We start from the raw sequence: 14274 nt of genomic DNA, 5'->3' as shown, positions 1-14274 counted from the left end.
TTAAGCAACTACTGCTACGTTTATGCATAGGTTTTTCATTGCGTATTGCATTACATAGTTGTATAGATGAGATTCCTATCCAAAACATTGGTGGCAATGGTTGAGATACATATGCGTTAAACCGCAGCTCAAACAACAAATTCTCTATTCCTTAACTAATAGGATTCTCTGATACATTTTTCTTCTTCCAAAAAAAAAAAAAAGATTGCACGAGTAGAGCTTACAAAAGAAACAGAAATGGACCACTCTAAAACTTGAAGTCCTTCTTCTTTGACTTGCCCTCCTTTTCCTGCATCTTTCTTTTCCTTTTCTTTTCGTTCTGCAACAAATGACAGCAACGATTAATACATGTCACAATATCATAAGTTGCAAAAGTATGATTTTGAAGGCTGAAAGTTACATACCTCTGCAACCATGTCACTGAAATCTTCACGCTGACTACGTGCCCTCTCTTCTTCCCTTGCTTCTTCATACCTGTATAGTTCCAATATTAGTAATAAATCACACCTTGCCACTTTGACATAAAAAAGTTAACATAGCCAGAAAAATTAAGACACCAAAAAATAAATTGGAAAAAAAAGACATACTTCGTAGACAAGACATTATCCAGCGATTCCAGCTCTTCCGGGAGTAAGGTGACATCCACTTTGTCCGACTTCTGACCCTTGAGCAAATCAACCTGAAAAGTTCAGAAGGCAAAAAGAATGAAAAACACTGCTCTTCCATCGTCATGTGACTAACCCCACCCCCATCCCCTCAAACAAAAATGGAGGAAACGTTTACCCTTTTGGCTCCCGATTTGTCCTGTGCGCCAGTGCCAACCACGTAACTGAGGAGAGAATGGATCATCAGCACTCAGCCAATAAACACAAATAGAGAAAAAATAAAAAAGCAATCAAATACTATTTAAAAAAAGTGCAAGCATTGCATACGTGTGTGTCGTTCCAAGCAATGTTCCAGGGGCAATTCTTTCTTCCTTCTCTTCAAGTACCTTCATTGAAAAAAATATAATGATATTATCTAGTCAAAACAGAAGTCAAAGCTGTATTTTTTTAAATTAAAAAAAAAGGAGGAAGGAAAGAAAAGAAAAGGAAAAATAGAGATTAATACTCACTTGATATAGAGGCCTCTCAGGCTCCTTTTTAGGTTGTGGCTTCCGAAGGTCAATAGCTGCAGGTGTCTCAACTCCAGTAGGAGTGCTAAGGTGGAAAAAACAAAGAAAAAAGGGAAAGAAATTAGTTTACCAATCATACCAGATCAAGGACAACCATCAATTGTGAGAAGAGATCATAAGCAGGAAACAGCATAACTTGCAGAATAGTTAACAATTCATGCAGTTTAAGGACAATAATTAACAGTCCTGGCAGTGAATAGGTCATTCAACAATCAACATCAATTGTACATCAACAAATAATAATAACAACAATAGCAAAAGAAAAGTTAGTGCGTTTCATCAATAAGATTACTACAAAACCCTTCATCTAAACCTCCATGATATATGAACACAACTAAAAATGGTGAAGTAAAAATACCTGGACAGACTATCAACTGACTGAATACCAGCTTCAAGGTCCTCTTCCTCCATTTCTTCCTCTTCTTCTTCCTCCTCCTCTTCCTCTTCTTCCTCCTCCTCTAAGTCACCCCAGTGTTTGGTCTTATCAACTGGCTCTTCCTGCATTATGGACACACTTAAATACAAATTGGAATACCACAATGAAATAAATAACTATATTTAGTTGATCAGTTGCTCCAGTATGGCTTTCCAAACTAACAAATATTTATTTCTTGCCCAAAAACATGCTCTCCACAAGTTTTGCCATCTTAAAACTTGAAAAAGAATAAGATATCAAAAACAACTACAAACACAGTATTAGCACTGATTAAGCCAACCTCATAGTTAGGTTGTTCTTGTTGTTGAACTCCGAATACATCTCCATATAGTGGACGTCCATACTGTTAAGAAGAAGACAGGTAAACTGGTCAGCGAGACAAAAGGGACGGGAGCAGTCCCATTTTGGAAATATTTGGAGAGAGAAGTAAAGGAAGGGAAAAAAAATATAAATACTTCATCAACAGGAGGTTTGCCCCAGCCACCAGGATGATAACCAAAGCTAGCACCAGGAGGGATGGGAGCATTCAATCCAGGTATCTTCAAATGAGGATAAGATGGTGGTGGACCATATCGCTGAAAGAACAAAATTAATGTAATCAAAGGGCTAACAACCATGAAAAATATACGAGAACAATTCAGTGCACTGTAATATTACCTGCATATTTATAAGCCAGGGAGGAGGAGCTCCCTCAGGCATACCAAGAGCTTCTTTCAATTCATGTGATAACATGCCAGGTTTCATCTCCCTCAGTTTTACCTGTATATCAAACATCATTATGTAAGATGCAGTTCTTTCTATGCACACACACATATAGATTCACAAAATACTTAAATTCCCCTGCATGATATTTGTGCACACGGATTTCCCAAAGATACAAGCAAAAAAGCGATCTGTGCATTTATCGTCCGGCAACACCTCAACATGGATTATACCTCAAATTCTTTTCCTTCGTGATATAGGTCCCCAAGCGATGTCAGCTTTGGCTTTGTTTGGTATTTAAAAAACGCATCATGAAGAACCTAGCAACAAAAGAAAACAAATCCATGAGAAAGGATAAAAATAGTGAAATCAGAATAATTAGAAAACTGAGAGCAGTATTCAAGCAATGCAGAATGGTAAGAAAAATGCAAAATCAGATGGAACCTGATAGTCTATGTCCATTTTCCCCATTTTTGGTTGCATGCGCTCCCTTTGCTTTTGTTTCAACTTTTTGCTGTCCTCTTTCTCGATATAAGCCTGTGTGGGACAATATTAGACAGTTTGATATGTAAATAGCAACTACAAAATGTAGAAATTAATTAAAAGACATAGGTATATAGAAAGTATTCCATGTTACGGAATGTTGAGTTCAAAGGAATAGAAAAATCAAAAGATAAGTGTTAGGAGAAAAGGCAAGATGCAAGGCTATTCCACCATCGCAATATTATCTAATCAATACTTGAAATGAGCCAAAGTCTACCAAAACTCAAGTGAATTGCATGAATCTTACTCAAACCACCACCAACCCATCAAATATAAAGTCTAAGAAAATTCATAGAGACAGAAGCGCTTCCCCCCAATTAATAGATACTGAGAAACAAATATTAATATTCCGCAGTAGACACAAAAGCTTTAAAGAGTAATAAGCTAAGTTTCAAGAAGCCAATTTGCAAATAAAGCAGAATTTTTTCTCTAGGAAATTCACTTGAACGAAGTCATAACATATTAACATATGAAGGCAGAAGAATTATTTTACAAAAGATCATACTACCTGTCTGATTTTCTCAATTCCAGTGGCAGCAATGAAGTCAGGAAGCTGAAAGGGTTGTTTCTCAATACCTCGTTTCCCCTGACAAGAAGACAATCACACAAACTGTGATGAGACATAAGTAATTAATGTGGTCATGGATTATATAGTTATGTTGCTAATATTAATGATATAAAAATTGAAGATAAGAGGAATTCAGCCCGGGCACTAAGCACAATGGAAGGGCATCTGAAAATTCAAAGCAGAACTATTAGCAACTTTGTCATCACAAATGCCCAATAGGATTATGCAAAAACGCCATATGATCATAGATCCCAATATATAAATTATAATGGTGATGATTATGATTATGATATGAGTTACATATTCCCTTATATCTAACAGATAATAAAAGAGAAATGACTCATGGATGCCCATTGCCAAACACCTACAAGTCCAGGATTCATGATTGCCACAGCCGCTCCCCTGCAAGCATCACATACATACATATAAGAGAAACCTTATCGACTTTATCTTCCTCACCCTATCCCAACATCCCTCATGCATACACCAACCATCATATATGCTTGCATCTTTAACTTTTAAGTATTAATGCTGACTAACCTGCAAGAATTTTCTCTTCTGACACCAATGCCTAGGTACAGGAACAGTATTCCTATAAGATTTCAGGAACACCAGCAACTTTGGGTCTGCTGCAGTAGCATCCCACACCTAAAAAATTATAAAAAAAAAATTGTTCAACTAAATATAATGGCCATTATACTAAATATAGTTGAGAAGGGGGGAGGCCCAACAACTCAAAAGTCAAAACTAATAAACAAAATATTCCTACCTCAACAACATCAGGCCTTGAGCAAATCTGTTTCAGTTCAGCAATTTTCATCCTCCTTTGAAGCTGGACATAAAATCAACATTTTTGGAGAAGTCACACACGGGAAGGTAATAGTAAAATTGGATGAACAAAAAATAAAAATAAACATATCACGAATTGCTAGACCTTTTTCTTCTTGTTTGACACACCGCCTTTCTCTTTCTGATCATCATCGTTTTCTTCCTCGTCAGAATCAGAATCGGCCTTCTTATTTGCAGCAGCATTTTCTGCTGCCTCATCCTTCTTATCGGTATCCTAGAGGTATAATAGTAAATCTTTTGTCAAAATCAGGTAAAAAAGATGCCAGAGAAGAATAAGTTGAGACCTGTAACCTATATCATACCTCCGAACCAGTGACGTCACTGAAACTGAATTTCTCAAAGATCTTTCTAAATTCTTCATCCATGCCTTCATCTAGCTCTGCCTTCTCCGGCACATACTCAATTTCAACTTGCTCAACCACCTAGAGTTTAAGAGAAATAATAAAATCAATCTATGTGCATCATTTTAAATCTATAGCTCAGCTATTTTCAACCTTCTGTGTTCTAAGAAAGAAAATAACAATCTAGAACGAGAAATTATCTAATCTAATCACCTAAAATATTTCCGCAACACTAAACAGCATTAGCTCAGTTAATTTACTTCAACTGCAACAGATTATGTTTTTCAATGAAAGAATAACCAGTGCAATAGAGAGAAGAGAATGGAAAGAATTCATTATCATAGACCAGGGTGTAGTCCAACTACATAGCTCATTTCCTTTCTTTTCCCTCCAGTCCTCTTTCACCAAGCGAAGCTCGAGAGCTTCTCTCTAACTCAAAAACGCTAAAATGCAAAACGAGAAGCTCTGTTCAGCTTCGAAAACCCTAACTACGATATTGTTCGAACAAAAAGCACAGGAACATTAAGAGTCGATTCACTTAGCTCCTATCCTATTTTTTTTCCTTTTCGATAACGAAGCCAGCACCAATTTCATACCTAATATTATAAACCCCAAACCGATTTAAAAGAAACTTTATTAGAAGAATGATATGAACCTGCTTCGGATCAGTGTTCTCCTTAGCACCGTCGCTCTCTTCTGCGGTTTTATCTTCATGGTCAGGTTCCTGAGATGCCTTGTTGTTCTTCTTCTGCTTGCGGCGACGGCGACGGCGCTCGCTCTCACGCGACTTCTTGGCGGCGGCGGAGGAAGTGGTGGTGGAGTTGGCAGCCAGATCTCGGTTAGAAACAACTTCGCCGTTCTGGTACGGAAGAGTCTCCGCAGCCATGGTTGCGGGGTTTTGGACGGAAAGTGACGGAGGGATTAACAGTTATGACTTATGAGTGAGTGTGTGGCGATGAAGATGAAGAATCAGAAGAAGAGGGATTGAATAGATGAAAGGAAAGAGGAGAGAGTCACAGAGGGGGAAGGTGGGTTATCGAACAATCTTCATAATTTATTTGGGCCAGCCACGTGTTATTACTTTGGTCCGTTTGGGCTTTGACTTATTAATATATCAGCCCGATTTAGAATCCCCCAACCTAACAGGCCTAGAATGAGACCCCGACATTAGCCCAATTATCTAATTTCGAAAAAAAACACCCAAGTCATAGACTTTATAATGTCAATGTTGGTTTAATAGTTAGTTTTCTAGTGGAAATAGATCTTCTCAATTTTTTTTAACAATTGAAAAAGTAAAGTATAATCTTTTATTATTAATTTTATAAGTAAGACTAAAAAAAAAATAAAAGAGAGAGAGCAAGTGTCCAACAGCATGTTGCGAGGATGCATCCTATGAGTTCAATCTCCACCTAACAAATCCACCTACTTATAATTATACTAAATAATTCTATTTTCAACAAAAAAAATACTAATATTTTTTTCATATAAAAAAATTTAGCCTTATAACGTCTAAACTTTTAAAAGAAATAATTATGATTTTATGAAACTTGTTTGCGTTCTTATATTATCAACATATTAGTTTTTCTCACGTAAAAAAAATATTAATTATTTATATTAAAAGATACCACAAATTTATATAAAAACTATAATTTTGTGAAATTTTTATTTCATTAACTTTGTTAATCACTCAATATACTATGTAATTAGATATATTTATACCAATCTATAATCTATATTAATCTATAATAGGAATACAAAAATTTAATATCCAATTCTTTCTTTTTCTTTTATTCCTATTTCTTTTTTATTAAAAAATAGATTTATTGACCAAATTTAAAAACTGATTCGCTTTTAATAAAAAAAAACTCTACTTAATATAAATAATATTTTAAGCTTAAATTTATTAATTATATTTTTATTTTTAATTTTTTATGATATCTTTTAAAAAGTATTATGATATAAATAATATTACGTCAACAAAATATTAATTATTTATTATTTTTTATTAGTATTTTTCATCTATAATAACCCGTAATACAATAATAGTACATGATCAATATATAATTATAGTACAATAACTAATAGTGTATAATATAATTATTTTATTTATAGTTATTTTAATGGACTGAAAATACAATAGTATTTAAATTATTAAGAAAAATAAATCAGTATTAACTAAAGTCATTGGAATAATTAAATTTACAACACATAGTTTACATATTTTGATGTATATTGTTTATCTTTAAAAAAATTACATATAAAAATGTACTCTTTAGTCAAATCTATACCAATATATAATGAATTATACCAATATATAATGAAAATAAAAAATTTAATTTCTTCTTTTTATTTTATCTCTATTTTTTTGTTAAACACTGAATTCAATATAATACATTGGTATTAAGTCCTTCTTCTTTGAACCATCATTTTTTTGCCATTTGTTTTAAAATTTCCCTCTTTGCCAAGTTCGAATAGCTCGCGGCGACACCTTCTCGGCTTTCCTCGCTGCTGCTCGTCGTGCTCGTTTCGCTCACCGAAGGTTAGTGACAGTCAAATTTTTCTCAGTGAATTCTTTAGTATAATTGGTGGATTTTTTATTTTAATTTTATGGTTTTAGTTTACTTTGTTTACCTTCTCAAATTTTTTTTATTGAGTTCATAATTATTATCTAGATTTTTTTTTTAACAATGGTAAATATAAACTTATTTATTATATTTTTTTAATGGGAGTACATAAAAAATACATAATATATAAAGTGTAATAACTCAACAAATATTCTGATTCATCAAATCATCAAACATGATATTCTCTTCAAGAACCACGAATGGCTGACCGGTAAGAAATATACGGACCAAGCTATGACCTGAATGAAGTTTTCTATGTGATATCTTCCAATATCGTTCCGTCGCATGTAAGATTCATCATATCAGAATTACGCGGCCTTCCGCAACCGATGGCCTAGGTGCAGGATGTGGTGGGGAACGTTCTCATCATGCCAAACGATGATCATGAGCTGTGGGTTGATGCTGTATTCGGCATCAATTACACTTCCAACATCATAACTCTCCTCTCCACTCTATCAATGACAGCATTATTTTTCAATTTCAGTTCAATCCTATTGATATTTTTTAGTTTTATTTTAATTGTGTTGGTATTCTTCAGTTTTAGTTCAATGATGACAATTCTGTTGGAACTCTCCAATTTTAATTCAATACTATTGATATCTCCCAATTTTATTATTCAGTACGTAGTAAACAGTTTTTTAATTGAAATCAATTTTTAAGTTTTGTTGGTTACTTGTTTAATTTTTAAAAAATTAATTTTTATATTTTTTAAAATTATAAATTTAATAAAATAATATAAAAATTTAATAAGTTATTTAACTTTTAAAAGGTATAAAATTTATAAATTTAAATTAAATAAAATATTAAAAATATTATGATGTTATTATGTGTAATCAAATTAAGATAAAAATATTATAAAATAATTATTTATTATAAAAGTTTATTTGTTTATTTTTAATATTATTTAATTTAAAACAATGATAAAAGAGTTGGATACTAATTTTTTGTGTGAATCAAGTTTAAATGCTGTTCTGGAGTAAAGCTATTATTTTTTATTAAAAAAATAATTAATTACGTATTAACAGTTTTTTATTGAAATAAGAAGAAAGAAACATGGATAAAATATTAAAGCCATTTTTTAGTAAAAAAGAAACATGGATAAAATATTAAATAAGATATTAAAGCTATTTTTTTTAGTAAAAAGAAAATACGGATAAAATAAGAAGAGAGAATTGATATCAAACTTCAGTATCCCATTATATATTCCTATTGGTATAGAAAATCAGTTGTTAAGTTCCGTGGAATAAAGCCATTGTTTTTACTAAAAAGGAACAGGGGTAAAATAGAAAAAAGAATTTGAATACTAAACTTTTCTATTCCCATCATATATATTGGATATTGGATACTAAATTTCTATTTATTAGCAGTTCAATAGGTATCTGTTGAGCCACTTTTTTATTGAATTAAAAAATATTTTTATATTTTTATTTTTAAAATTATAAATTTAATATCAATTATTAAAAAGTAAATTATGAAAAGATAAAATATTTTAAGTTATTTAATATATGTTTAAAGTATAAAATAAATAAATTTAAAAAAATTATATTATTATTATGTATAACAAAATCAAGATAAAAATTTACTAATATTATTTACAAATTATTTATTTATATATTAAATTTATTTTTTTAATCTTATTTAATTTGAAATAAATTTAAAAATTTATATTCATATTCAAAACACTCTTTTTTTTATACATAATTCTAATAAATAAAAAATATTTATTTAATCTTATATTGAACATCTTTAATTATCTTTAATTTTATTATTATTTTAAAATTATTAATTTTTATTTTGATTATATCATCTTATCATATTATATATTATTATTTTTTTATTATTTTTTTACATATATAACTATTATTGTCTCATCGTCACTATTATGTTGCCTTGTTTTATTCTTTTTTTTTTTATTTTCTTCTTCTATTAATCCCAATAGCAGTGAGTTACCACCATACCATATTACCATTATCGCAGCTCTCATTTTTGTTTATCACTTTGCTCCATACATATTCATTTTGTTAACTTTTGAGTTGTTAAAGATTTGTTAAAAGAATTATTTTCTTGTTTGATTTAGATATCTAGATGTATAACTATTATATAAATACTTATTTTTCATACTTACTTGTTAAGTCATATTTTATCATTTTAAAAAAGAAATTTAAGATAACAAGCATTCAAAAATTTTGTATAGAATAATTAAATAAAAAATAAACAAATTTATTAGTTATTTAATTTTTTAATATATAGAAAATTGAATTTAAATTAATTAGTATAATACTAAAATCATTATGTTGTTACTATGTGTGACAATAAAGATAAAAATTTATAAATATTTGTAAATTTATTTATTTCTCAATTATATTTAATTTGAAACAAATATAAAAAATTATATTTAAATAACTTTTTCTCTCACATAATTTTAATAGATTAAAAAATTTTATTTCTTATAATTTTATATTCAACATTTTAAATTATCCTTAATTTTATTATTCTTTTAGAAATTTTTATTTTTATTTTTTTTATTATTATCTATCTACAAATGCCTCATCACCACTCTTATATTAGCTTGTTTTCTCTGTTTTTTATTCTCTTTCTAACTTTTCTTCCATCACAATTAGTTACCAATATATATTAATTTATAATTATTACATTCAGAAGGAAATACTACTCTAAAAATAAAAGTTAAAAAAATCTACGCTTCAATAAATATAACAAATAAGTAAATTTAACTTTTCTTTTATTATGAATTTTTTTATTATCTAATACATACAAAATCATATATTTTTATTTATGATAAAAGTTGAAAATTAAAGTTAAATGACATTAGTATTTTTTGGTTTAATAAAATTAAAATAAAGTACAAAAATAAGGATAAAAATTAAAAAAATAGATAACTCTACAAAAAGATAATGTTAAATTTTATGTCATTATGTATGATAACAGTGATTTATTTTATTATATTTATTTTTGTACTCATTAACAAAAAAGTTAAATTTTATTTCTATTTTTTATTACTTATGTTACTTATCTATAATTGTTTAAATTAGACTCTATAATTATTGAATCATATTTCTTACCAACAAAAAAAAGTTATGAAGTCATTGAATCTTTTTAGAAATACATCCATTATATCATGATTTTAATAATTAATATAAAATTTAAAAAATTAAATAAATATATATTTATTTTTTATTACATTCAAAAGCGAATTATATATATATTCTTATAGTCAAAAAATAGATTTAAATTCTTCTATAATAAATAGTTTTTTAATTATTTAATTTATAAAAAAGTTCTATCTTTTTATTTATCTTAAAAGTTAAATATTAAAACTAATGTTAATACTTTTTTATTAACATAACTAAAATAAAACATAAAAATAAACCTTGAATAAAAATAAAAATACAAAATTTTGAATTCCAAAATATTAAATGATTATAATATAAAAAGAAGTTATTTAAATATAATTTTTATAAGGTACTCCGTGAATGAATTCAGATGAATGAATATTATATATAAAATAAATTCTGATATATTGATATAATTGATAAATTTTTTTTAAAAAATATTGTCCTATTAAACTATTTTATTTTTATTCTTTTAAAAATATATTCATAATAAAAAAATCCGCATGAATAATTTACATCCAATAGAAAACTCTTGATAAAGTTGCTGTGAAAATATGTAAAAGTTTTTTTTATTCAACGTAACTAACAAATGCATGGGAGAAATTTTTTTAATAATAAACTTCTCTTATTAAGGGTAATATTAAAACTTAAATTTAGACACCAATTGACATTATATATTATGTGGGTACCTAAGGTATATTAGAAGAGTATGATAAAAGAAAAATTATTCTGTGTAAATTTATTTTTTGAAAAATTATCCCTATTGAACTATTTTATTTTTATTCTTTAAAAATATATCCAAATAAAAAAATCTGCAACAATAATTTATATTAAATAAAAAAATCTTAATGAGATTACTATCAAAAAATGGGTAAATTTTTTTATTTACGAAAATTTTTTTAATAATAAACATTTCTTTAGTAGTAATATTGAAACTTAAATCTAGACACCAATTATCCTTACATATTGTATAGATACCAAGAGTACATTATTATTATTATTATTATTATTATTATTATTATTATTATAATAATAATAATAATAATAATAATAATAATAATTTAAAGAAAAAATTATTCTTTGTGCATTTATTTAAAAAAAATGTCCTATTTAAACTATTTTACTTTTGTTCTTTATGGATATATTTGTGATATCTGTTAATTAGGTTGTCATATTAGTTGGAACATTTAGATGTATCAATTTGTTTTCTTCATCTAATACTCTGTATCTGTAACGGACACGCCTCCTGACTAAGTGTTACCGACTCTGTTCTTATCTCATGTTTTGTTTTCGTCACCTCACATAATGTTGCGGTCGATGACTTTTACATAAATTTTTTATTGATATGGTTGTCACTGTAATTAATCAAAATAATTATATAAGCATAGTTTTATACTTTTTTAACGATAGAAAGCAAATTATATTATGTTTTACGTTATATTTAAGTGAAGTGAAAAGGATGCAAGAGAAGATGAATAAAAAAGAAAAAAAATTCTATTATGCAGTAATAATAATCTGAAATGATAAATAGTAAGAAAGGAAAGATATAATTATAGAACTTTTATAGATGTGAATTAATAAGATAAGAGAAAGCGTAAATATATGTGATAAGACTATAAGAAAGAAGATGAGATAGTGAAAGTCTTTTAACGTGGAATAACTGACATATAGTGGAATAAATTATTAAAAAGGGCAAAATTAGAAAATAATTTTAAACATTAAACCTATGTATTGTCATTATATATTGTTATAGATATTATTCACTTTAAAACTTTAAATACTATTATTCACTATTATTTAATATATCATTTTAATATATTATTTAAACTATTCTTAATACTATTAAAATAAATTTTATTAATATATTATTTATCATTTTAAACATTACTTTTATACTATTTAAATACTATTAATACTATTTTAAATAATAATAGTGTTAATATTATTTTTAATACTATTTTAATACTATTTATTAATAATTTAAATAGTAATTTGTTAAATAGTATTAATAATAATAATATTTAATAAATTAATATCATCAAAATTATCTTATACTATTAACACTATTATTAATATCTTATTAATATATTATTAAAAGATATTCTTAGTTAATATATTTATAAAAGATAAATTATTCAAAATTATCATCAAATACTATAACACTATTTTAATACTATTTATTAATAATTTAAATAGTAATTTGTTAAATAGTATTAATAATAATAGTATTTAATAAATTAATATCATCAAAATTATCATCAAATACTATTAACACTATTATTAATATCTTAATTTCATAGGATATTTTAATAATATTATCTTTTTATAATATTGTTAAATACTATTAATAATAATGATATTTTAAATAGTAATTTGTTAAATTATTATTAATATTAATGATATTGTTAATCTATTAATAATATTATTTTTAATATTATTAATAAATTATATTTTTAATTTAATTTATGTTTAAATAGTTATCTTTAATAATAACACTATTAACACTATTTAATATCTTCAATACTAAGAATACTCTAATAAATTTATATCATTATTTTAAAATAATAGTGAATAATATTATTCACTTTAGAATTTTTTAATTAGCAAGAAAAAAGAATGGCGTCGACGTAAGTCATAAAAGAGAGCTATCGGTCGGATCTATATCGTTTCGCAAACAAAAGGTGAAAAATTCTATTTGTGTATTCTGTTGTCAAATGTAAGAGGCCAAATTAGTTGGGATGATTTGCTAACAGTGAATAATGTCCAATATTCGTCTTTTAAATAATTCGCTCAGCATCGAGGACTATTGGAAAGTAATAGTAGTATAAGATTATGTTTGGTTGCGGCATCCATTTTAAGAATGCCATGTGCTTTAAGAAGGTTGTTTGCCACTATCCTAATTTTTTGTGAGCCAACCGATGTAAGAAGTCTGTGGGACGAGTTTCTTTTCTGTATGGTGGATGATTACGCATCAACAAGCACTACAACATGCAATGGGTTGACAAATCATTTGCTTAGGAATTTAAATGACATCCTCCTACATCATGGAAAAATATATTACACAATACGATTTACAAGCTCTAAACTCGGACAACGACAATAACAACTTCATGCTTAGAATTATTCAAGAAGAAATGTCCATCAAAATTCCTCAAGAAGACCTGTGTTCTATAGAAGAATTGAATCATGACCAGTCTGCAGCTTTCAGGTGCATTATGAATACAGTTGTCTGGAGGCTGGAGCATTCTTGTTGATGGACCAGGAGGAGCAGGTAAAACATTTTTTTACAGAACTATAGTTGCAGACTTACAAAGTAGATGACATATTGTCTTGGTAACTGCATCCTCAGGAATAACTGCAACTTTACTGCTTGGTGGTCGAACAGCTCATTCTAGATTTAAGATCCCAATCAATGCAGAGCCATCATCCATGTGCAATATAAGTAAACAATCTGATATCGCAAAACTGATTAGGCAGATGACAGCGATAATTTGGGATGAAGCACCAATGGCTAATAAAGAGACAATGAAATCATTAAACCGCACATTGCGAGGCATATTAGAAAACAATAATCCATTTGGAGGAAAGGTGATGGTTATGGGTGGGAATTTTCGCCAAGTATTACCTGTTGTGCCGAAAGGAAGTAAGTTGCAAATGATTTATGCTTCTATTGTTAAATCACATTTGTGGGCATCAACCAAAATTCTTCAATTGCGACAAAATATGCAATCTCTTAATGATCATAATTTTGCGGAGTATCTCATGCGAATGGGGGATGGGATTGAGCGTACCATATATGAGGACTTGGTACACATAGAAGCACACATGGCAATACCAAGAAAAGGTGAGGCATCATTACACAAATTAATAGAAGAAACTTTTTCAAATTTGCAATCTCATGAGTAG

General features: G+C 27.9%; 2 protein-coding genes across 2 annotated transcripts; one reads left to right on the top strand and one right to left on the bottom strand.

Moving 5' to 3' along the window:
- Positions 1-5628, bottom strand: LOC130955757 (uncharacterized). Its single transcript, XM_057882714.1, has 18 exons — positions 5269-5628; positions 4575-4694; positions 4358-4486; positions 4193-4255; positions 3964-4071; positions 3364-3441; positions 2757-2849; positions 2546-2632; positions 2268-2369; positions 2066-2185; positions 1891-1953; positions 1533-1672; positions 1115-1199; positions 933-991; positions 784-829; positions 588-679; positions 405-474; positions 1-319 (listed from the first exon to the last, which is right to left on the bottom strand). The coding sequence occupies exons 1-18, from the start codon at positions 5497-5499 to the stop codon at positions 248-250; spliced, it is 1758 nt and encodes a 585-aa protein (XP_057738697.1). The 5' UTR covers positions 5500-5628; the 3' UTR covers positions 1-247.
- Positions 5629-13554: 7926 nt separating this feature from the next.
- On the top strand, positions 13555-14274 carry LOC130955450 (uncharacterized). The gene is made up of 2 exons (XM_057882298.1): positions 13555-13576; positions 13718-14274. Exons 1-2 carry the CDS (start codon positions 13555-13557, stop codon positions 14272-14274), a joined length of 579 nt encoding a protein of 192 aa, XP_057738281.1.

Source organism: Arachis stenosperma, chromosome 10 (assembly GCF_014773155.1).
Source record: "Arachis stenosperma cultivar V10309 chromosome 10, arast.V10309.gnm1.PFL2, whole genome shotgun sequence".
NCBI lineage: Eukaryota > Viridiplantae > Streptophyta > Magnoliopsida > Fabales > Fabaceae > Arachis > Arachis stenosperma.
This window is presented reverse-complemented; position numbering and strand designations above follow the sequence as displayed.